Genomic DNA, 25717 nt, shown 5'->3' on the forward strand with positions numbered 1-25717 from the left:
TTTTAAAATTCGTCTCCACCCCCAACGTGAGGCTTGAACTCACGACTAGGAGCTCAAGAGTCACATGCTTCAGCACCTGAACAAGCCAGGGGCCCCTGATAACATTTTTAAAGCCTAAATATATTATACAATTATACATTTAAGAAAAGTAAAAATATTTGTTTAATAACAATTTATACCCAAGCCCTGATTTTTAAGAAATGTTGAATTGTGTTAAATATGACTACTTAGACTAATTTTTTTGAATCCAGATGTTAAAAAAAAAGAGCCATGGGGCACCTGGGTGGCTCAGTCATTAAGCATCTGCCTTTGGCTCAGGTCATGATCCCAGGGTCCTGGGATCGAACCCCACATCAGGCTCCCTGTTCGGCGGGAAGCCTGCTTCTCCCTCTTCCACTCCCCCTGCTTGTGCTCCCTCTCTCGCTGTGTCTCTCTCTGTCAAATAAATAAATAAATAAATAAATAAATAAATATTTTTTAAAAAGACCCATACATTTGATTTATTGGATATCACTATTAAATAGTTCTAAAATGATGTGCTTTTCATTCTTTTTTTTTTTTTTAAAGATAAGACTGAATTCATGGACAATCACATTATTTTCCCTACACTTGGAATATTGCATATTTGGCTAATTGCCCCAGAAACAGTGAAAGCTATATCTCAATGGAACAATAATTACAAGATTCTTGTGTCTTTTTTACATTTCTGTGTTCCAAATTCTTCTGGGAAATCATCCTCCAAGAACCATGCCTGACTTAATGCAACATGGCACAGAGAACAGATACAGGCTACTTTCTTCTTTCCTTGTTTGCATTACATATTCTGATTATTGATACCTTGTCAGTTTTAGAAATTACAAATATCCTTTCCTAACTGGGCACATATTTTTAAATTTTGTCTATTGTGTCCTTCATTGAATAGAATCATTGATTTTAAAATGACCACTAATTTTTTTTCTTAATCTCTGTCTTTTGAAACTCCTCAGGCAAAAATATTTCTTTGTGATTGTTTAAAATTAAATTTCTAGACTTGTCTTTCATATGTAGGTCCTTTAAATATTTTGGAAGCTATGTAAGTACATCTTATTATATGGGGATTCACTTTTTAAAAAAAAGATTTTATTTATTTATTTGACAGATAAAGATCACAAGCAGGCAGAGAGGCAGGCAGAGAGAGAGGAAGGGAGACAGACTCCCCACTGAGCAGAGAGCCTGATGTGGGACTCGATCCCAGGACCCTGGGATCATGACCTGAGTGGAAGGCAGAGGCTTAACCCACTGAGCAACCCAGGGGCCCCATGGGGATTCACTTTTATTTTCTCCAAGAAAAATTCTTTAAAAATGGACAGTGATATTCCTGGTTTTAAGATTCAGTATCATAAAGATCTCATACTGTCCCCAAATGATCTGTAGTATCAATCAAACCCCAATAACAATACAGTACTTTCCCCTGTAAACTGCTAAGATGATTATAAACATTATGTGGGAAATAAAAGAGCTAAGAAAAGTTGAAATAATCTGAAATAAAAAATGAAAAAGAAAACTTACATTAATCGACACTAAATCCTATTAAAAATCCACAATATAAGACAGTCTGGAATTTGCTCAGGGATAGACAGGCGAGGGATGCCTGGGTGGCTCAGTCAGTTAAGCTGCTGCCTGTGGCTCAGGTCATGATCCCAGGGTCCTGGGATCGAGTCCCACACTGGGTTCCTTGCTCAGAGGGGAGCCTGCCTCTCTCTCTCTCTCTCTCTCTGACAAACAAACAAATAAATAAATAAAATCTTTAAAAAAAAGAGGGATAGACAGGTGAGGAGAAGAGAGATAAAAATCTATATTGAAACAGACATTATACCTGACGTGTATAAAGATAACACTGCAACAGAGAGGGTAAAGAGGTCTTGCAACTTCTATATATGGTTCTTGGTCAGCTGGGTATCTCTATGGGAAAAAAACACTGGTCATTGTCTCGTAGGATATTAAAGTAGAAATTCCAGAAGTCTGCAGATTTAAATTTGAAGAGTAGACAATGATAATGTAGGAAAAAACAAGAACAGCTTTCTTACCTTGGAGTAGGAAGAATTTCTTTTTATTTTTTATTAAGTAAGAAGAACTTCTTTTTTTTAAGATTTTATTTATTTATTTGACAGAGAGAGATCACAAGTAGGCAGAGAGGCAGGTAGAGAGAGAGGAAGAGAAGCAGGCTCCCCACTGAGCAGAAAGCCAGATGTGGGGCTCAATCCCAAGACCCTGGGATCATGACCCGAGCCGAAGGCAGAGGCTTTAAGCCACTGAGCCACCCAGGCACCCCTAAGTAAGAAGAACTTCTTAATACAAAAAAATCACACAATGTAAAAGAAGAAAATTGAAAAATTATACTATTTTAAAGTTAAATACTGTTAATCAAAACATACACTAATAGAATGAAATGGCAAAAAGTCAGAGATATTACCAAACATGTATGGAACAAAAGACTCTTTTTTTTTTTTAAAGATTTTATTTATTTATTTGACAGAGAGAAATCACAAGTAGATGGAGAGGCAGGCAGAGAGAGAGAGAGGGAAGCAGGCTCCCTGCTGAGCAGAGAGCCAGATGCGGGACTTGATCCCAGGACCCTGAGATCATGACCTGAGCCGAAGGCAGCAGCTTAACCCACTGAGCCACCCAGGCGCCCCGGAACAAAAGACTCTTATGTAAAATGTAAGACTTCAAATCAATAAGACAGGCATCCCAACATAAAACATGGACAAAAGACTTAAAGAGTGCCTGGGTGGCTCAGTTGTTAAACATCTGCCTTCGGCTTGGGTCATGATCCCAGGGTCCTGGGATTGAGCCCCACATCGGGCTCTCTGCTCAGCAGGGAGCCTGCTTCTTTCTCTCTCTCTGCCGGCTTGTGATCTCTCTCTCTCTCTCTGTGTCAAATAAATACATAAACAATCTTTAAAAAAAAAGACTTAAGTAAACAACTCAGAAAAGAGGATGTCAAAGTAGCCAATAATCATGAAAAGGTACTAAACTCCATATCATAAGGTAAATTCAAATTACATTATTATGAGATACCAGCACATTCTGATCAGAAAGTCTAAAATTTATTTTTTTTTAAGATTTTATTTACTTATTTGAGAGAGAGAGAGACAGTGAGAGAGAGCATGAGCGAGGAGAAGGTCAGAGAGCGAAGCAGACTCCCCATGGAGCTGGGAGCCCGATGTGGGACTCGATCCCGGGACTCCAGGATCACGCCCCGAGCCGAAGGCAGTCGTCCAACCAACTGAGCCACCCAGGCGTCCCCTAAAATTTATTTTTTTTAAGATTTTATTTATTTGACAGACAGAAATCACAAGTAGGCAGAGAGGCAGGCAGAGAGAGAGAGAGGAGGGAAGCAGGCTCCCTGCCAAGCAGAGAGCCTGATGCAGGGCTCGATCCCAGGACCCTGGGACCATGACCAGAGCCGAAGGCAGAGGCTTTAACCCACTGAGCCACCCAGGTGCCCCAAGGCTAAAATTTAAAACACTGAAAAAACCAAATGGGTAAAGATGCCAATGTTTGCATATCACTAGTGAGAGTGTAAATTGGTATAACCACTTTGGAATACTGTTTGAAAGTACCTACAAAAAAATAAACATATCTATCCCACCCATATTAATTTTCCTCAAATAAATGTATCATACATTAAAAACAAGACATGTTTTAGACTGTTCATGTCAGTACTCAGTGTGATATCCAAAAATTGGAAATTACCCTCTATCCATCAACAATGGAATGACTAGATCATGGTACATTTACACACTCCAATAATATCCAACAATGAAAGTAAAATAAAGTTCTCTGCTCCCAACAATATGTTGATGAACATCATGATATGATGTTGAGTGAATGAAGCCAGATATAAAATACATACTCTATGTTGTACATAGGGTATGACTCCATTTACATAAAATACAAAACAGGCTTGGGGTACCTGAGTGGCTCAGTGGGTTAAGCCTCTGCCTTCGGCTCAGGTCATGATCTCAGGGTCCTGGGATCGAGCCCCGCATCAGGTTCTCTGCTCAGCAGGGAGCCTGCTTCCCTTTCTCTCTCTCTGCCTACTTGTGATCTTTCTCTGTCAAATAAATAAAAAAATAAAATCTTTAAAGTACAAAAGAGGCTAAATGAATTTCTGCCACTATGAGTTAGTGGCTACCACAGGGTAAAGGAAATAACTGGAATGAGCCAAGAGGGGCGTTTCTAAGATACTGGGTTTGTCCTGGTCCTCCAGGAATTGGACACCAAGATGCTAAGCAAGACTTTATTTTTTTTTTAAGCAAGACTCTTAATGAACAAATATTTTATTAGTCAGGGGCCTGGGTGGTTCAGTAGGTAAGCGTTTGCCTTCAGCTCAGGTCAGTTCCGCATCAGGCTCCCTGCTTGGCGGGGAGTCCGCTTCTCCCTCTGCTCCCCGTCCTCCACCAGCTTGTGCTCGCTTGCTTGTGTGCGCGCTCTCTCTCTCACAAAAATAAACGAATAAAATATTTTTAAAAACACAAATATTTTATTAGGGCTAAAATCTGTGAGAGAAAATGATAGGGATCTTGGGGCAGAGGCTGCCTAAGCCATGAGATCATGGTACAAGTGTGACCTGAGTGAAGAAATTTTGGACGAAAGATTTGGTGACCATCCTAGAATGCCTTGTAATCTAAGTAAAGTTCTCCAAAGCTGTCAGAGTCCCTGAAAAAAATTCACTGTATAGAGGAGTCCAGCCTCCAAAGATCTTAGGATTCTTATTGTGTTGACCAGGAGCAATCATGGTAAATCTACCACCAAATTTGTGTAAAATCTGGTCGTAGATTTTAGAACACAGCAACAGGAGTCTTTGGTCAATTATGCTCCCTCGAGTCAATTAACTGTGAAGCAGGAAACTGTCTTATCTGATATTCCATTCCCCCATGATTAGATTTGATTGTCTATTTTTTTGGCAGTAATAATGGTGAAGTGACATCCTATCAGGAGGCCTAAAATGTTGGTTTGTTCTATTATGAGTCAAATGAACATCTTGGCTGAGAGTATTAACTGGATTTCGCCATTATAGACCTTCTCTGTTTTCTTTTATAATTAATAATACTTTATGGAGAGACATTTTCAACTGTGTAGAATCCATCCTATTTCTCAGGAACTTTAAACTAATAAGCCATACCTTCAGTCTTATGGGTTGGGAGGACAACAAATATTTTTTTTCATCTCCTGAGTTTTCTGTAACAAATTCCCTGACAACCTATTATGGTATCTTACAACAGCAAAACAAAACAAAAACAAACCAAAATGAAGGCACTGGGTTTTTGACATCATGTATGCTGAGAAGTTTAAGACAGAGCTGAGACTGCTATCTTTGGAGAGGCCTGCTTGCAAGGCTCATTCTTGATCAGTATCTGGATACTTGGATTGCTCTGGAGGATTCCTAATATTCACTAAGAGTAGCTCACAGTGCCTAAACTCTGTGCAATGTGGTTTATGCTGAATATCTATTTTCCTGATGAGAGTCTCTAATTTTGGTACATGCCGGGCAGAGAACGCCTAAATGACCAGCCCCCCAGTAAAAAAATCTAGGGCCCCGAATCTCTGGTGCATCTCTGGTGACAGTTACATGTTATCACAATTTAGTGCTCAAGAAACTAGTACATTGTGATTCCATAAGGAGAGAACTCTTGGAAACTCACACCTGACATCCTCCAGATTTCATCCTACCTACCTTTCCTCTTTGCTCTTTTGCTTTGTATCCTTTCAGCGTAACAAATCGGTTGTGAGCACTCCTAGTGTCTCGTGAGTACTCATAGGGAATGAAAGCACATGGAAGTAGCCGTAGGAACCCCCAACATACCACACAAATTGAGACAACATAGACCTTAGTAAATACCTAGCATCCTATGAATGTGTGGTCCAGAAAATCAATTGTGGGAACCTCTCTTGACTTAATATTATTTGCTGAGTAAAGCCCTTTAATCGGCTACAATGAAAAATCACCATTGTGTCTGACTATGGAATAGCATTCAAACCTGTTCTTCATCTTTATTGGTTCCACATCCAGAGGGTCAACTTCTATTATTTTATGTTCTTTCTTCATGCACACCTTTTTCGAAAAGGACTCTTTTGTTGTTGTTGTTGTTAATGCCCCCACAACGTATGTTCATTTTGCTTTAGCTCCAGGATCTTCCCACTCCGTTAGGAATTTATACTTCAAGCGGAGCATGCACTTATTACAAAGATACAATTGCTAAAACTCATGAAGTTATTTGTCTATGTAAAACAGTCAGAGAAGCTCTTGGCTTTGAAATTGGCTTCCAGAGCCCATTCTTTAATTTTGATCTTATGTATGCCATATGACAATATAGAACCCTTATAATGGCTTAATTTAAAGGGATAATTACCTGGTACATTCCTAAATTCTATTACAGTAATTTACTGCTTTGATAATATTCCATATTCAATGAAAAACTGAAACATAGATGGAAAGATAACAGGGATGGAGGAGAGAGGTATTTTTAAAAAATGGGAAAAGACTACAAAATAAATGCTCCTTGCCAAGGAAAACCACCATGGAAGAGCATCCCTTTATACAGTCTTATACATGTACACATATACACACGCATGCACACAGAGACAGACTCACAAGTATTTATGTTTGATTATGCTATGAAAGCTACAATCTATGATTTTTCAAAGCCTATAACATGTACTTCTGTCATTAGTTATCTGCCATAATCTTAATGGCTTCACATTAATATAGGAATACACCAAAACTCAAATTCCTACATTATGTGTACTTACTCCCATTTATAAAAACTCAGTGAAATCATCAATATGGTGCTCATATTTTTGGCATTTTAATCTCATAATCTTAATTTCCAAATATAAGATTTCCAAATCAAAGAGACATATTATCTATATTGACATAAACTCCTTTCCCAGAAAAATGCTTCAGAGATTCCAATAGGGAAAAGCATATAACTATCAATCTTGCCTCAAAAAATACATCTGATAAAATTATCAAATTCCCACAAATTTGGGGGGCATTCCTTTCATGGGTGTGGGGAATAAAATACAGACCCTATGTGAGAAGTTTTGATAAATACTACAGTAATTAGAAGACAAACATTTTGGGTTGGGATGGAAATGCAATTAGAAATCACCAATTCAAGGCTGATTAAGAAAATTGTTGGGGCACCTGGGTGGCTCAGTAATTGTGTGTCTCCTTTGGTTCAGGTCATGGTCCCAGGATCCTGGGATTGAGCCCCACATCAGCCTCCCCGCTTGACCAGGAAGCCTGCTTCTCCCTCTCCCACTCCCCCTGCTTGCATCCCCTGTCTGTCAAATAAATAAATAAAGTCTTTAAAAAAAATTGTTATTGGTAACTACTGGTGACACTTTCAAAGTGTTACAATAAATTCCTGCCTTAACATTGATAGATAAAAAAGATTAGGTGTGTGAAATGCAGTTAAATCATAGCTAATATGAAACATTTTTACAGTTTGTACTGTCAGAAAAATTACAAAAGATAGTTCAATACACACTATACAATCCTTGGAAAACCAGACAGGGGCCCAGATAAGAATCCAACTTGAGAACAGAGACTGTGGGAAGAGAAGAACCAACTGTAGTAATTACATTAATGTTGTGGATTTAAGATCAGGTGGTTTTCTACATTTCCACAAATGTTCATTTCCCTTAATTAATTTTATTTTGCAGGTTTCCTCCTCTGGATCAATCTTCCTATGTTTGTTTAACATACAAGCAGAGAGCACACCTACAAGTGCTAGTCAATGTTAAGGCTGTGTAGATCTTTTAAAAACTTTTATTTAAATTCCAGTTAGTTCACATACAGTGTGTTAGTTTCAGGTGTACAATATGGTGATTCAGCAATCCCATATATCACCCAGTGCTCATCGTTTAAGTGCTCTCCTTAATCCCCACCCCCCAAACCACCTCCCCTCTGGTAACAGTTTGTTCTCTATATAGAGTCTGTTTCTTGGTTTGCCTCTCTTTTTCTCCCTTTGCTCATTTGTTTTGTTTGTTTTTTAAGATTTTACTTATTTATTTGAGAGAGAGCATACAAGCAGGGGCAGAGGGAAAAGCAGACTCTCCTGCTGAGCAGGGAGCCTAATGCGGGGCTCAATCCCAGGACCCTGGGTTCATGACCTAAGCCAAAGGCAGATGCTTAACCGAGTCACCCATTTGCTTTGTTTCTTAAATCAGTATTTGTCAACTTATTTTACTCAGCATAACAATCTCTAGCTCTACCTATGTTGTTGCAAATGGTTAAGATTTTATTCTTTTTTATGCTTGAATACTATTCACTGTATATATACACATCTTCTTTATCTATTCATCAGTTGGCAGTGACTTGGGCTCTTTCCATAGTTTGGCTATTGTAAGTAATGCTGTTATAAACACTAGGGTGTGTGTATCCCTTTGTATTAGTATTTTTGTATTATGTGGGTAAATACTTAGTAGTACACTCGCTAGATCATAGGGTAGTTCTACTTTTAACTTTCTGAGGAACCTCCATATTGTTTTCCACAGTGGCTGCACCAGTTTGCATTCCCATCAACAGTGCAGGAGGGTTCCCCTTTCTCCACATCCTCGGCAAAACCAGTTGTTTCTTGAGTTTAGCCATTCTGACGGTGCTATCTCATTGTAATTTTGATTTGTATTTCCCTGACAATAAGTGATGCTGAGCATCTTTTCAATGTGTTTGTTGGCCATCTGGATTTCCTCTGGAAGAAACGTCTACTCATGTCTTGTGCCTATTTTTTAATTGCATTATTCATTCTTTGTTGAGTTTTATAAATTCTTTATATATTTTGGACATTAACTCCTTATCAAATATGTCACTGGCAAGTATCTTCTCCCATTCAGTAAGTTGCCTTTTAGTTTTGATTGTCTCCTTTGCTATACAGAAGATTTTATTTTGATGTAGTCCCAATAATCTATTTTTGCTTTTGTTTCTCTTGCCTCAGGAGACCTATCTAGAAAAAAATAGCTACAGCTGATGTCAGAGAAATTACTGCTTGTGCTTTCTTCAAGGACTTTTATGGTTTCAGGTCTCACACTTAGGTCTTTCATCCATTTTGAATTTATTTTTGTGTATGATGTTAAGAAAGTAGTCCAATTTCATTCTTTTGCATGTGGCTGTCCAGTTTTCCCAACACCATTTGTTGAAAAAAAAATCTTTTTCCCATAGGATATTCTTTCCTGCTTTGTTGTAGATTAACTGACCATATAATTATGGGGTCACTTCTGGGTTTTCTATTGTTTTATTGACCAATGTGTCTATTTTTGTGCCAGTACCATACAGTTTTATTTCCTACAGTTTTGTAATATAACTTGAAGTCCAGAATGATGATGCCTCGAGCTTTGAGGGCAGTGTAGACTTAGCAGCAAAGTCCCTGCCCTCATGGAGCTTACATTCTAGTGGGTATCAATTCTGGTATACCCATCATTATACTTGTGTTAAAGGTCAGACCAAACTCTTTTCCTAAGTACTACTACCCCCTAAGCGATTCTGAACAAAGACTCACCACACCACTTACAGGGTTTCTCCACTGTGTTATCCTGTGAAAACTGAGATATGTTCAATTATTGCTTAATAATACTAAACTAACACAAGTATTTTCTCTCTTATGAGACTCAATGATGACAGGAATTCAGGGTTTTGCAAAGCATCATTTTGAACATCTTTCTGATGATTCTTTGATGTTCTTACTACTCTTCTTACTTTCACAAAATGTACTGCCACCATGAGTTTTGCGATGATGTGAAAGTTTTGATCGCCAACGGAAGCTCTGACCACATGTCTCACATTTGTAAGGTGTCTCCCCCGTGTGAACCCGCTGATGTGATTGCAGCTGTGAAGAGTGGCGGAAGACCTTGCCACACACATCACATTTGTATGGTTTCTCTTCACTGTGAACACTCTGATGAACCTTCAGACTTGAGGCCTGACTGAAGTGCTTACCACACTCCCCACACTTGTAGGGTTTCTCTCCTGTGTGGACCCTCTGATGCATGTCAAGATTCAAGCTCCACTTGAAGCCCTTCCCACACTCCTCACATTTGTACGGCTTTTCCCCAGTGTGGACTTTCTGATGGGCTTGGAGGTGTGAACTGCGACCGAAACTCTTCCCACACTCTTCACATTTGAATGGTTTCTCTCCACTGTGGATTCTCTGATGGGCCAGAAGATTTGCAGCCTGCCTGAATACTTTCCCACACTCTTCACAATTAAATGGTTTCTCTCCTGTGTGGATTCTGCAATGAATTTTGAGATCTGCTCTACGATTGAATCCCTTCCCACACTCGTCACATTTGTGTGGTTTCTCACCAGTATGGATCAGCTGGTGAATCTGAAGTCGGGAACTCTGATTGAAGCCCTGTCCACACTCTTCACACTTGTAAGGTTTCTCTACGTTGTGGGTCTTTAGATGGGATTGAAGATATGCTCTCTGACTGAAGTCCTTCCCACATACCTCGCATTTATAGGGTCTCTCTCCCGTGTGGACTACCAGATGAACTTGATAACGGGTTTTTGTACCGAAGTTCTTCCCACACTCATCACATTTGTATGGTTTCTCTCCTGTGTGGACTCTCTGATGTGCCTGAAGATTTGAACTCATAGTAAAGCCTTTACCACACACTTTGCATACATATGGTTTCTCTCCAGTATGGATTCTCTGATGGGCCCGAAAATGCGAAGGCTGAATGAAGCCTTTCCCACACTCCTCACACTTATAAGGTTTCTCTCGTGTGTGGCCCTTCTGGTGGATATGAAGATTTGAGCTACAAAAGAAACACTTCCCACACTCCTCACATTTGAACAGTTTTTCTCCTGTGTGGACCATACAATGACTATTAAGTGATGATCTACGTCGGAAATTCTTACCACATTTATCACATTTGAAGGGTTTCTCCCCAGTGTGGATTCTCTGATGTTCCTGAAGATGTGAAGCATGAATGAAGGCCCTTCCACATTGGTCACAGTTATAAGGTTTCTCTTCCATGTGCAATTTATAATGAACATTAAGTGCTGATCTACGACAGAAGCCATTCCCACACTTCTCACATTTGAACGGCTTCTCCACAGTGTGAACTTTCTGATGAGTTTGCAGACATGAGCTCTGGCTAAACTCCTTACCACACTCGTCACATTTGTAGCGTTTCTCTCCCAGATGAACTCTCTGGTGAATATGAAGTGCTGAACTGTAACAGAAGCTTTTTCCACACTCACGACATATATGAGACTTCACTCCTGAGTGTGTTTGTTGATGAAGATCAAGGCTGGAGACATCACTGAAACATTTCTTAAGTTCACTAGACTGATCAGGTTTCTGGCCTGTGTGAGTTACAGACTGTCCTGCCCCAACCTGTCGGGGTGAATCACCTTGTTTGGGGAGCTGAGAACTCTTTATCACGGAGCCCTGACACCTGGTTAAGTCACTTGCAATCTGTTGCCAGATCTGCCAGCAGGAAAGCTCTTCAGATGGTTCTGCTTCTAAAACAGTCTTCATCTTACTTTGGATCTTTCCTCCTGTAGAGACAGAATGCAAAGATGTGGACAACTTAAGACTCTGTTCAATGTTTTCAAGATTTCACATTTAGGTGAGAGCATAAGACTTTAATGAATCCAGAGAATATTCAGTTGGTCTTTTCCACTGTGTATCTTATTCTCTGGTTTATGTGTATACGAAATCCAAGAAGTGGGCTTCTATCCACTATGCAAGTACACACCAAGTCTCCTTTTTTTTTTTTTTTTTTTTACAGATTTTATTTATTTATGAGAGAGAGAGAGAACAAGCAGGGAAGAGGGGCAGAAGGAGAGGGAGCACCAGGCAGGGGGCCCAATGTGGGGCTCAATCCCAGGGCCCTGGGATCATGACCTGAACCAAAGGGAGACACTTAATGACTGAGCCATCCAGGGGCCCCAAACCAAGTCTCCTAAGAGAGGTATAAGTTAGATGTCAAAGACTTAATTCAAAAATTGTAAATATGATTCAAACTGTGAACTTACGGCCATTTCCACTGAATCTGAAAGTTAGTGCAGAATCTTGAATAGTAAATTATGTAGTTAATAAATAATGGAAACAGAAACATTATATAATAAAATATGAATCAACTAGAACTTCGGAAAAGCAGTAACCATCAAATTTGGGGTTCATGTTATATATCCTAGTATCAAATACCTTGAAATACTTATATTTATATATGCAAAGTATTCCTGGAAATTCTGCACATTTATCTAATCTTTCTGTTTTGACAGACATTAAATGAGTCGGCTACTATTATACAGTTTTGACCACTTCTAATAATTTAAGTTCAGAGATGTATTTTCTTTTTTTTTTTTTAAGATTTTATTAATTTATTTGACAAAGAGAGATCACAAGTAGGCAGAGACGCAGGCAGAGAGAGAGAGGAGGAGGCAGGCTCCCTGCTGAACAGAGAGCCCGATTCGGGACTCAATCCCAGGACCCTGAGATCATGACCTGAGCCGAGGACAGCGGCTTAACCCACCGAGCCACCCAGGCGCCCCCAGAGATGTATTTTCTAAAAGGTTTATCCCATGGTATTCCCAAGTTTCTATATTTATACAAAAGTTACCTGAACACTGGAGATTGTTTTTTCAATAACCTTTTCAATCAGCTTAAGAACTCAATAATAAGGAAAAAAAGAATGTGGTTAAAAAATGAACCAAAGACCTTAATATACACCTTACTGAAGAAAATATACAGATGGGCCAATAAAAATATTGATTGTTGCACCAATAAATCAATAAGTATTGATCTACTGGGCCAATAAAAATACAGATGTTTCACATCTTATGTAATCAGAGAAATGCAAATCCAAACACTGATATACCCTACACACATACTAGAATGGCCAAAATCCAGAACACCAACACTATCAAATGCCACCAAGATGTGGAGCAACAGGAATTCACATTCTTTACTGGTAGGAATGCAAAATGGTATAGAGCCACTTTGGAAGAGTTTGGTTGTTTCTTTCTTTTCTTTTTTTTAGATTTTTATTTATCTGAAAGACAGAGAAAGAGAGAGTGAACATGAGCAGGGGGAGGGGCAGAGGGAAAAGCAGACTCCCTGCTGAGCAGGGGGCCCAATGCTGGGCTCAATCCCAGGACTCCACAATCATGACCTGAGCCAAAGGCAGACACTTAACCAACTGAGCCACACAAAGTACCCTGAGTTTGGTGGTTTCTTACAAAACTAAACATACTCTTACCATACTCTCCTGCTATTGCACAATTTCGAATTAACCAAAAGGAACTGAAATTTTAAGCCCATACAGAAAACTATACACAGATTTTTATAGGAGGTTTATTTATAAGGACAAAACTTGGAAGGAAGCAAGATATCCTCCAGTAGGTGAACAGATATTAGCTGTGGTACACCCATACAATGGGATATTATTTGGTGCTAAAAAGAAATGATCCATTAAACCAAGAAAAGATATGGAGAAAATGTAAATGCGTATTACTCAGTGAAAGAATCCAAACTGAAAAGTATAATTCCTAATTACAACATTCTTAAGAAGGCAAAAGTAGGGACAGAGTAAAAAGATCAGCAGTTGCTCAGGGTCAGAGGGGAGGAATGAGGAGGTAGAGAACAGGATCTTCAGGGCAGTGTGACTACTCTGTATGATAAGGGTGGATACCTGCCTTTATCCACTTGTCCACATCCATAAAATGTACAACACCAAGAGTACCCTAAGACTAAGAGTACAGACTCAGCCATACCAACGTGTCAATATAGAGTCATCAATGTTATCTGGCAGGGGATGTGGATGTAAGATGCTGTGGGTGCATGGGGACAGGAATTATATGGGAGATTTCTGTCCCTTCCTCTCAATTTTGCTATGAACCTAAAACTGCTCTAAAAAAATAGTCTTTGAAAGCACTACTGAATAAAATGTTTACAAAAGAGAAATTCAGACCACCTGAGTGGCTCAGTCAGCTAAGCATCTGTCTTCGGCTCAGGTCATGATCTCAGGGTACTGGGATCAAGCCCCGCGTCGGGCTCTCTGCTCAGTGGGGAGGCTGCTTCCCCGTCTCTCTCTGCCTGCCTCTCTGCCTATTTGTGACCCACCCCCTGTCAAATAAATAAATAAATAATCTTAAAAAAAAAAAAAAAGAGAGGAATTCACTCCCCTACCTGTATGAATAGTCAATTAAAAGCTGCCTCCTCTTTCAATCCAGTAGACATGTGGTAAACAGCTTCTATATAACTATACAAGCCTCAGATCACTTTATTGGAAAGTTACTTCAGTGTCGAGGTATCGAATGTCTAGAATGACTTGCGGGTTTGGGAGCAAATACCTAAAGCACATGGACTAAAACACAGCATAAAGCAGAGAGCAGAACTTAGTTTCTATAGGCAAGTTTCCTTCATGAGGATAAAAGGGAAATAAAGCTGAACAGAAAACATACATGGCTCTAAAACCTGACAGAAATTCAGATCTCTAGGGAAAATGTGAAAACAAAAGAAATTGAGCCTGGGAGAAGGAAAAGATACGATCACAGCATGAACTCTGAAAGCCAGTACTGGAGTGGGGAGTTCAATCCTGCCAGGAACTCTTCCCAGATAGACATGTGGATCATTCCTCATGATTTCTAGGTCTCTGCTCAAAGTGAGCCCAGCAATGAGGCCCTTTATCGCCCACTGTAAAATAATTGATCCTCCTAACCCCGGAGGACACCTCCGGGGACTCCCATCCCTACCTGTTTCTGTTCCTCGTGGCATCTTGCACCATGTGACATGCTAAGTCATCTGCTGTTCACCACGTCTTTTCCACCATCATGCAGCATCAAGGCGGGAAGCATGTTACACCTTGTAGGCTGAACACATTTTACACTTTCCTACTTTATAACCAATGTCCAAAATCATGCCCGGAACATGGTGCATAGTCAACAAATCCATGTTGAATGACTAAATGAATCCCAGTTTGACCATTCTGGTGAGAGTTTAAGCCAAGTCCTAGAAGGAAAACATCTGTTCCAAGTAAGTTATTTGAAACAGAAAAGGGAAAGAACGCTGTGGTCTTGCTGGGAAGCTGAAAAGCTGGACAGGTGACATCAAGAGCCAGAGGTACGTGAAGCAGGATGCTAATAAGAAAATCAAAGATGGGGGTGCCTGGGTGGCTCAGTCAGTAGGGTATCTGCCTTCAGCTCAGGTCATGATCTCAGTGTCCTAGGATTGGCCCCATATCAGGCTCTCTGCTCAGTAGGAGTCTGCTTCTTCCTCTCTGTGCTCACTCTCTCATGTAAAAAAAAAAAGAGAGAGAGAAAAAGAGAGAAAGAGATGGGAAAAGAAAGGTAGCAAGAATTCCTGGGGTGAAAAGGAAGGAGGGTCTATTGTTGGTTCCTTCTGAAGCTTTAGGAGTGTCTGTCTGATGAAAGAATGTAGAAAAACAGTGCATATGTGGATGTGTGGATAAAATAGCCCATCACAATAATTTTTCAAATTAAAAAACTCCAGGATGCCTGGGTGGCTCAGTCCGTCGAGAAGCTGCCTTTGGCTCAGGTCACGGTCGGGCTCCTTGCTCAGCGAGGAGCCTGATTCTCCCTCTGCCTGCTGCTCCCCCTGCTTATACATGCTCTCTCTTTCTCTCTCTGGCAAACAAATAAAATCATTAAAAAAACAAACAAATTAAAAAACTCCAATATGCCAGTGAGCTGGAAAGATTTAGAAGCTTATAAAAAGCTTTCAGAAGGGACGCCTGGGTGGCGCAGTTGGTTGGACGACTGCCTCCGGCTCAGGGCGTGATCCTGGAGTCCCGGGATCGAGTCCCACATCAGGCTCCCAGCTCCATGGGGAGTCTGCTTCTCCCTCTGACCTTCTCCTTGCTCATGCTCTCTCTCACTGTCTCTCTCTCTCAAATAAATAAATAAAATCTAAAAAAAAAAAAAAAAAAAAAAAAAGCTTTCAGAAAAAAGAGCCAGGACAGAAACCATCAAAGCATCACAGCCAATAAGACAGGGGGTCATTACATAAAATGCCTATAAAAGTCACAGGTATGAACTGACATGTGAAATGTTTGTTCTGATTACAATGAAAGATCCATTTCTCACTATGGCTCATGTTCAAAAAAAACTTGAAAACTTTGGTTCTAGAAGTTTACCCAGTTGTTTTTTTTTTCCTTAAAGATTATATTTACTTATTTGACAGAGAGAGACAATGAGAGAGGAAACACAAGCCAGGGAGTGGGAGAGGGAGAAGCAGGCCTTCGCCAAACAGGGAGCTGGATGTGGGGCTCGATTCCAGGACCCTGGGATCATGACCTGAGCCAAAGGAAGACGCTTAACAACTGAGCCACCCAGGCATCCCAACCCAGTTTTTAATTACACAAATTGTTCAAATGGAAAGGTAAGTTTCAAGAACAGAATCTTGGGAAAATATTACTTAGGTGAGTATGTACTTTTCTGGTAGACAGTGCAGTTCATGGTTTTATTTAACAAATTGCCCCTTAAAAAGAGTAGACGTTTGGGGCTTCTGGGTGGCTTGGGCAGTCAAGCAGTTTCAGTTTGTTTTGGTTCAGGTCATGATCATAGGGTTGTGAGATTGAGCCCCACATCAGGTTCCAAGTTTGGCAGGGTGTCTGCTTGGGGATTCTCTCTCTCTCTCTCTCCCTCTGCCCCTCCTACCGCTCACACACATGCTCTCTCAAATAAATAAACCTTGAAAAAAAAAAAAAAACAGTAGCTGTGTGAGGGGAAAAGGGAATATCTCTGAGGATGTGATAGCAAGTTTCCTGATTCTCTCTAGGTTAGAATGTTCACCAGTTGAAAAACACCCTATCTTCATAAAAAATCAAGGAAAAACTATAACATCTATACTCTTCAACATTTGTTTAATGGGTACACTTTAGAAAATAAAAGGCATAATGTATTTTGAGCCAGATGTACAGGCAGTATTTACGTATGTGTCTGTTACTCTCACCTTAAATGTTCCCTCTCAAGGACAGGGAAGGGGAAACCAGGGGGTAGTCAACATGGGTGTGGGCTCCGAAGGAGGCAAATGGGCAGAGATGGCAAATCTTCAAGAGGAAGGCAGCTTGCAATCTGGCTGACAGTGTCTGACACTATAGCAAACAGGTCTTCCTCCTTCTGTGGGGGGATCTGAGAATCAGAATCAGAATTCTCATCCCACAAGTATTCTTCCCAGAAAGAAAAATGCCCGCCAGTGGAAGATTTCAGGGAAGTTTTAGGCAAAGGGTGTTTACTCAGTATGGTCACAACCACAATGCTTGTAAGTTTCTCTGGGACACGGGTCAAGTACACAGACCCAAACATACACTCATGCCAAGGGCACCCCAAAAAAGTGAGTGAAACAGAAAGTAACTAAACAGGCATTCAGTAGAAGACAAAAAGTATTCTGCAACATCCTTCATTCACTCTGGTTTGCACATGACGTACAGCTATCTTCCTGACTCATGGAGACATACTGGTCTCCCATCCATTGACACACTCACCAAGTCAACACGTATTTCCAGACACCTGCCACATACCCATAGAGTGCCTGTGCTCACCCACAGAAATCAGGTTCCTGAAGTTCTCCAGCATCACGTCTCCATACAGCTTCCTCTGGGCAGGGTCCAGCAGCGCCAGCTCCTCCTCTGAGAAGACCACTGCCACATCCTTGAATGTCACCGTCTCCTACAACACCAAACACATGCAACCTCAATCTTGTATCTGGTGGCCACTGGGAGTGGAGCCGCGCTGAGGAGGCGAGGATGGTGGAAAGCGGTTTCAGAATTTGAGGGACTCAAGTCCATCATAGGCTTCTAGGCCCTTCCCCTTCTACCCTGCCAATGTCACACACTGACTTTCCTCAGCCTTACCAAAAAGTGTGGGAATGAAAATGATCGTATATTTTTTTAAAATTATTTTTATTAACATATAATGTATTACTTACCCCAGGGGTACAGGTCTGTGAATCATCAGGCTTACACATTTCACAGCACTCACCATAGCACAGACTCTCCCCAATGTCCATCTCCCAGCCACCCTTTCCCTAACGACCCCAACCCAGCAACCCTCATTTTGTTTTGTAAGATTGAGTCCCTCATGGTTTGTCTCCCTCCCAATCCTATCTTGTTTCATTTTTTTCTTCCCTACCCCCAAACCTCCCACCCTGCCTCTCAAATTCCTCATATCAGAGAGATCATATAACTGTCTTTCTCTGATTGATTTATTTCACTCAGTATAATACCCTCTAGTTCCATCCACATTGTTGCAAATGGCAAGATTTCATTTCTTTTGATGGCTGCATAGTATTCCATTGTGTATATATATACCACATCTTCTTTATCTATTCATCTGTTGATGAATGTCCGTATATTTTTGTGTCTTCATCCAGTCTACTTATAAGTAACCACGAAGAGCTCTGAATACACATCCTGGATGACCCGTGTTTTGTTTTGTGGTGCCCACTGCCAACCATCCCAGAAGTATTTTGCAATTTAGCCCAAACATACTTGATTGTACCCACCTTCTTCCTCTTTCACATATGAACCCTGTCCCTTTGCTCTAACATGTGTCAAACTCACAAGCTTTGGGTAACCCTGTGGGACAGTGGTGTGGCTGGCCCTATGTAACATTCGGCACCATGTTCTAGAAACGAAGGCCTCAGTGCGATTCCCAAGGGTGTGTACTCTGGACAATTTTGTCCGTGTGCCTGAACTTCTTCTCCATATGTGGTTCTTCTATGACGGAGTTCTTTCCAAGGATTAAACAAGGGAATACCTATAGTCTTTGGAACAGAGTAGGGCACAGAGTTAAGTGCCAAAAAAATATCTGATATTATTAGTACTATTTCTTCGTGTTGCCAGCATGAGTAATATTTTCATCACAGTGTGTGGCTGCGTTATCCCAAAGAACAGATCCTCTATCCTTACCTGTTCTGCATAAATGGTATTTAGTTTTACGTATTTTTCTCATTATAATCCATCCCACAAAGAACATATATTATGTAGCTTTGTTCCCCATCTGCTGACTTGAAAATAATTGCAAGAGAAAATTAAAAGGTCAAAAATAAGCACATTCAAAATTATGATCATATGATGGTAGATTTTCTTCCCAATCTTTTTCCTACTTCCCTAATCTTTCAAGAGAATACGACAACCTGGGTTCTCCATACGATGGTCAAGAGCAGGTTATATAACCTTCTATGGTTTTGGCAATCTGATTTGGAAGAACAATCTGTATTAGTATTCCCACTTATTTGACTATAAATTAATATAACTACCTTTTCAGGGGAGCCTGGGTGGCTCAATTGGTTAAGCCTTGGGCTCAGGTCATGATCTCAGAATTATGGGATCAAGTCCCGCACTGGGCTCCCTGCTCAGCAGGGAGTCTGCTTCTCCCTTTCCCTCCCTTCCCACCCCCACACTTGCTATCTCTCAAATTAAAAAATCTTAAAGGAAAAAAACACAAACCTACCCTTTTCAGATGTTTATTCGTATTTCTCATTTTTAACATGGCTGTGCATGTCCTTCTTTGCATGCCATTGGGTTTTTTCCCTTAACCACATGTGTAAGTTGCCCATAAGGGCTTTGTCTCCTTTTTAGCATCACTGTGGTAAATATTTTTGCCCCAGGTTATTGTTCCTGGTAATTGCATATTAGGTGTCTTTTGCCAGAGAGGAATTTAAAGGTTTTTATATAGCGCCTATGCTAACTGCTGTCTTTGTGTCTGTAGCTTTGAGCAGGTCAGTGAAGGAAAGCAACCACAGGAAGAGAGATACCCTGAGACAGGGGTCAGGGAGCAGCAACACCGGTGGAGATGATCTCTCAGAAGAGTGATCCAGGGATGCCTAGGTGGCTCAGTCGGTTAAGCCTCTGCCTTCAGCTCAGGTCATGATCCCAGGGTCCAGGTATCCAGTCCCACACTGGGCTCCTCACTCAGCGGGGAGCCAGCTTCTCCCTCTTCCTGCTGCATCCTCTGCTTGTGCCCTTGCTCCCTCTTCAACAAATAAATAAAATCTTAAAAAAAAAAAAAAAAAGGAGAAAAAAGAAGGAGAGTTGGGGCGCCTGGGTGGCTCAGTGGGTTAAAGCCTCTGCCTTCAGCTCCAGTCATGATCTCAGGGTCCTGGGATCAAGTCCCACATCGGGCTCTCTGCTCAGCAGGGAACCTGCTTCCTCCTCTCTCGCTACTTGTGATCTCTACTGTCAAATAAATAAATAAAATTTAAAAAAAAAAAAAAAAAAGCCCTCTAGACACGCCACAGGGCCGACGGCCCAAAATGAACTCTCTCTGTCTTCCTGTCTATCTCTTTCACTTGAGCAGGACACCTCACATTCCTGCTCTGGGCTTGTTGTGTGAATCTGAGTGGGGCTCTCATATTCACATGCTTAAGAAGAAGGTAAGACCGACACCTCCTTCCTTGGCTGCTCTGAGGGGCCAAGCACAGAGTGCAAGTCACCAGCCGATACTAAGACTGAGGCACGGGGAAGGCGGAGTCCAGCTCTCCCTGTGTGCAAACCTCCTGCAGTATTTGTGTGAAGCAGCACTTCCAGCCTGCTCTGCTCTGGCTGCAGCGGGATATTCCACCTAAAATATAGCCTACGTGGCACATGTCAAATGTGAGGACAAAAAGGGGGCTGAGTGTTTTCAGAGTTGACCTGAGGGGACAAGGTTTTATGCAGAAAGAGACTGCAGTGTTGCTTAAGACAGTAAAATCCCTAAACCATGGACATGTCTCTGAGTGGGAAGGAGCTCAAGATAGAAAGGTACATCGATTCAATGGGAATGGGACACAACCATAAAAAATGAGCATGACATAACATGAAAGGGGAAAAAAAAGTCAGTACTTAAAATTAGGTGTATGTTATGAATACAAATTCAGTTATGAACGCCCACAAGGATAAAAGTAGGAGAAAATGAAAACAGCTCATCTGTTAGTTGGGAAGTAATGAAGTGGGGGAACTGTTCATTTCTCGTCAGTTTTTCACTCCATAAAATAAGAATACAGCAAAACCCAAAAATACATATGAAGTAAATTCAAAAGGCACAAAGTAAGACCCTGATGGAAAATAGGTCCTCAAAGGCCTTTTGCTCTGCTCGAGTCATCCCCAGAAAAATGTGTGACAACCTGGGTAATGAGATGGAATCTGGAAAGTGAGAAACGAAGCCCTACTCACCCTGACCATGGTCATGTGTCCTCCTACTTCTGGGCGCGTGCAGAGTCCTGCGTTGCACAGATCCCAGGAAGACAGAGCTGCACCTTGCAGGGTGCCTAGGAAGGCAGGAAAAAGGCATTAAACGTAGCCCAGGATGGTGCTCATCTACAGGGATGACGGTTGTGAGTCCATACTTGAATGTTCACAGCGCCATTATTCATTAATAACCCTCAAGCTGGAAACCACCGAAACACAGACCTATGACCTATGCAGGAATGAACAAATTGTGGCAAATCCATACAATGGAATATTAGCGGCCAATTCAAAGGAAGGGGTGCGGATCTCGCTACAGCATGGATGAACCTTGTGAACACTGCTCAAAGTGAAAGACGCCAGTCACAAAAGGTCAGATACTGTAGGATTCTCTTTATAGAAAATGTCCAGAAGAGGGAAATCTATGGAGACAAAGCAGGTTAGTGGTTGCCGGAGTAACAGGGATGAAAATGGGGGGTTAACTAAAATGGGCATGAGGAATGGGGAAACAAAAACGGTTGAAATTGAATTATAGCAATGGCCGCACCACTCAGGAGAGTTACTAAACATCACTGATTCAAGGGGTTCACCTGGGTGGCTCAGTCGGTTAAGTGCCTGCCTTCGGCTAAGGTCATGATCCCAGGGTCCTGGGATCGAGTCCCACATCCTGCTCCCTGCCCCATGGGGAGTCTGCTTCTCCCTCTCCCTCTTCCCCACCAGCTGCTCACTCACTCACTCAAATAAATAAATCTTTTTTAAAAAAATCATTGATTCATGCAACTAAAATGGGTGAATTCTAGGATATGTACAATATACCTCAAGTATATTGGTAAAAATAAATGTTTGTTCATCTACATGTTATTTAAATTAGCAAAACTTTGAATGAATGAGTGAATAAGCAAGGGGGAAGGGAAAGCTTGTCCTCACAGTAGGATGTCCACTAACAAGTGTATCTTCCCATAAGAAGGCTTCATTAATCAAATAGTAACTTTACAATGGAGAAACCTAATAGAAATTACCTTAGCTAGTCAACAAAGTTGAGTTCACCAAAACCTAGACAAACCAACAGCCATTGGCTCCTGTTGCGCTGCAATACAAGAATGCCTCAACGCTTCTGTGGAATCCCTGCCAACGATGCATAACAGAGCCTAAACATGTACACGTCAGACAAACCCCAAATGAAGAACTTTCTCCAAATGACTTCCCTCTATACTCTTCAAAAGCATCAAGAACCAGCACCTGGGTGGCTCAGTCAGTTGGGTGTCCGACTGCTGATTTCAGCTCAGGTCATGACCTCAAGGGTGTTGGGACCGAGTCCCTTGCCGGGCTCTACACTGAGTGCGGAGTCTGCTTGAGATTCTCTCTCTCCCTCTCCCTCTGCCCCTTCCCCGACTTGCACTCTCCCCCTAAGTAAAGAAATAAAATCTACAAAATAAATAAATAAATACAAATAAAAGCATCAAGAATAGGGGCACCTGCCTCAGTCACTACAGCAGGTAGTGATCTGGGGTCATGAGTTGAGGCCCCACACTGGGCATAGAGCTTACCCAGAAAAAAAAATAACAACAAAAAAAAGCATCAACGAAGAAGGCTATGGAATGCATTCCATATTAAGGGACAAAAAGATGATAAAAGTTTTGTAAAATGTTTATAAACAAATATACAGCTCAAGGCAATGCAAAAAATTGGACTTTGAACTGAGATGGGTTAGGGGAGACTGGCTATAAGGCCTTTAAATGAAAAACAGAACAAAATTAACTACAAGACTGTGGATTACATAAACAGGATGCTATATAATGTTTTCCAGGATTATCTAATAGGTAACACTATTAAATACTATTAGTAATAACTTACTAGGTATCTAATATTTAATAGATAACACTATTATGTAGCATAATATCTAAGAGTATCAGCTAAGTTGTGCTAGACTTCTATAATCAGCCTCTCCTAAATCCCTCTTCCCAAGATACCTCCTGCTATCCGTATCTGGGGCTTCCTTCCTTCAGAAAGCTAGAATAAGGGGCGCCTGGGTGGCTCAGTGGGTTAAGCCTCTGCCTTCAGCTCAGGTCATGATTTCAGGGTCCTGGAATCAAGCCCCACATCGGGCTCTCTGCTCAGCAGGGAGCCTGCTTCCCTATCTCTCTGCCTGCCTCCCTGCCTACTTGTGATTTCTGTCAAATAAATAAAATCTTTAAAAAAAAAAGAAAAAAGGAAAAGAAAGCTAGAATAAGCTGTCATTGAATTCCAGGTATATTCCTGGTGTTATGTGGCTGACAGAGCCATAAAACAGGCAAAATGTAAACAACTAGGGAATGTGGGTAAAGAGTATATGAGAAATCCTTGCACTATTTTTGCAACTTTTCAATGCAAAAATTTTAAATTACAGCCTTAAAATATCAGGAAACAGCCATAGGAATAACAGGAATAATAGGAATAATAAAGAGGATCAGAAAATTATATGGAAACTCATTAGTTTATTCTTTCTTGGTAGTGTTTAAAAATTTCCACAGTTAGGGGCTCCTGGCTGGCTTAGTTGATAGAGCATGTAACTCTTCATCTTGGGGTTGCAAGTTTGAGCCCCACACTGGGTAGAGATTACTTAGAAATAAAATCTTAAGGAATGTCTGGGTGACTCAGTCGGTTAACTGGCAGATTCTTGATTTCAGCTCCGGTCAAGCTCAGGGTCCTGGGATCAAGCCCTGCATAAGGCTTCATGCTCAGCAGGGCATCTGCTTAAAATTCTGAATTTCTTGGGGCGCCTGGGTGGCTCGGTGGGTTAAAGCCTCTGCCTTCGGCTCGGGTCATGATCCCAGGGTCCTGGGATCGAGCCCCGCATCGGGCTCTCTGCTCGGCGAGGAGCCTGCTTCCTCCCCTCTCTCTGCCTACTTGTGATCTCTGTCAAATAAATAAATAAAATCTTTAAAAAAAAAAAATTGCCTCCTTCTCCCTCTGCACCATCCCCTGCATGAGGATGCGCGGTCATGTACACTCTCTCAGATAAATAAGTAATAAATCTTTTTTTAAAAATAAAGAGGGTGGGAGGATGGGGTAACCAGATGATGGGTATCAAGGAGGGCACATGTTGGGATGAGCACTGGCTGTTACATGCAGCTAATGAATTGTTGAACACTACAACAAAAACTTGTGATGTACTATTTGCTGACTAACTGAACATAATAAAAAAATAAGTTTAGAAATTATAATAAAAAGGTAATAAAGAATAAAATAAGATCTTAAAAAAGCTTTCCATCATTAAAATACGCCAGGTGAAAAACACAAAGAAATATGTGATAATTTCGTAAAATGCTTATAAACAAATATACAAATACCACCAAATAGAAATACATTAAAAGCTTCACATTTGCGATCTTTACATTGTGGATTAATGGGTCATTTAAAAAATTTTTTCCCTCATATTTCTGTACTTTCTGAATTTTCCATCATGGTTCTATAAGCATAAAACATATTATTAGTAATAAGTAAAACAAAATAGTTGACAATGTTTGAAAAAACTCGGAAAAGTCATAGCCCATTAGCCTTTTCAGATCATCCAGAATCAAGTGCTAACTACCTGGAGTCTGACTCCTGCTACTTCCTGTGGCTTAAAGAGAACATATCCAAGAGATTAGAACTCAAGTTCTGGACTCAGACTGCCTCCATCCCAACCCCAGCTCAGCTTCTTTACAGGTAGAGATTATGGGAAAATCATTTATGCTCTGTGGGTCTCAATCTCATTTTATAGAACAGAACAGAAAAAGAAAGCAGAATTCCTTCACATAGCTATGGTGTGGCACAATGTATTTATTTGTATAAAACCATCGTTGGTGAGGTCGGCAATAAAAAAAATATGCCCCTACCCGGTTACACATCCCAAACGTTATCCGACTAATGAGAACATTGTTGTAAAAGAAAAATGCCAAATCCCACTCACACAGAACCTTGCTGTCAGTCGCCAAGGAGTCCCTCCTCCCACCTCTGTGCAGCCCTTTGTGAGAAATCAGGCTGGGGAAAGAAAAGAATGTTATGAAATGCCATGATCATGCTGCTATTCCTAGTAGAAGTTAAAACCTCCATTCCCCTCCATGCAATCTGGAAGCAACCCTTGCCACCAACTAGACCCCAAGACCTAACATTTAATGCCCACCTGCTTGCACTCATTAACCTTTGTCTTGCATTGTTCCTTAAGCTCTTCTTTTTAGCTTATCTCTTACCTCAGGCAAGTGAAACTCAAAGCCACGCCTCAAGTGATGACAACTGCCAAGACCTGCCACAGGCCCAGACCACCCAGAGCTTTTGAGCCCGACTCATACTTGTGTGGAAGGACCATGGAGTGACTTCGGGGGCTGGTGGAGGGGGGGACGACTCAGCCTAACTTACATAACATACAGTGTACGTGTAAGCTAGTTTCCTTACGGTGTATGCTTGACCTTGCCCACCTCTACACAGGATGACAAAACTTCCCTATCTAAATATCCCTCCTAACCCTAAACGAAAGGAACCCATTCACCCTCTTCTGTGGGAGTCACAGCTT

At 41.1% G+C, this 25717-nt stretch overlaps 1 protein-coding gene across 1 annotated transcript in view; it reads right to left on the reverse strand.

The window, feature by feature from the left end:
* The window catches only part of LOC122913370 (zinc finger protein 226-like), a 44643-nt gene that overhangs the window by 17867 nt on the left and 1059 nt on the right, over positions 1 to 25717 (reverse strand). Inside the window, exons 2-5 of the mRNA XM_044260118.1 lie at positions 21175 to 21269; positions 19475 to 20016; positions 17542 to 17689; positions 9704 to 11554 (exon numbers count right to left, since the gene is read on the reverse strand). Of these exons, the coding sequence (XP_044116053.1) occupies positions 9704 to 11554; positions 17542 to 17689; positions 19475 to 19537 (2062 nt within the window). The 5' untranslated portion in view covers positions 19538 to 20016; positions 21175 to 21269. The remainder of the gene's footprint in view (positions 1 to 9703; positions 11555 to 17541; positions 17690 to 19474; positions 20017 to 21174; positions 21270 to 25717) is intronic.

The sequence above is a fragment of the Neovison vison genome, chromosome 7 (assembly GCF_020171115.1).
Source record: "Neovison vison isolate M4711 chromosome 7, ASM_NN_V1, whole genome shotgun sequence".
NCBI lineage: Eukaryota > Metazoa > Chordata > Mammalia > Carnivora > Mustelidae > Neogale > Neogale vison.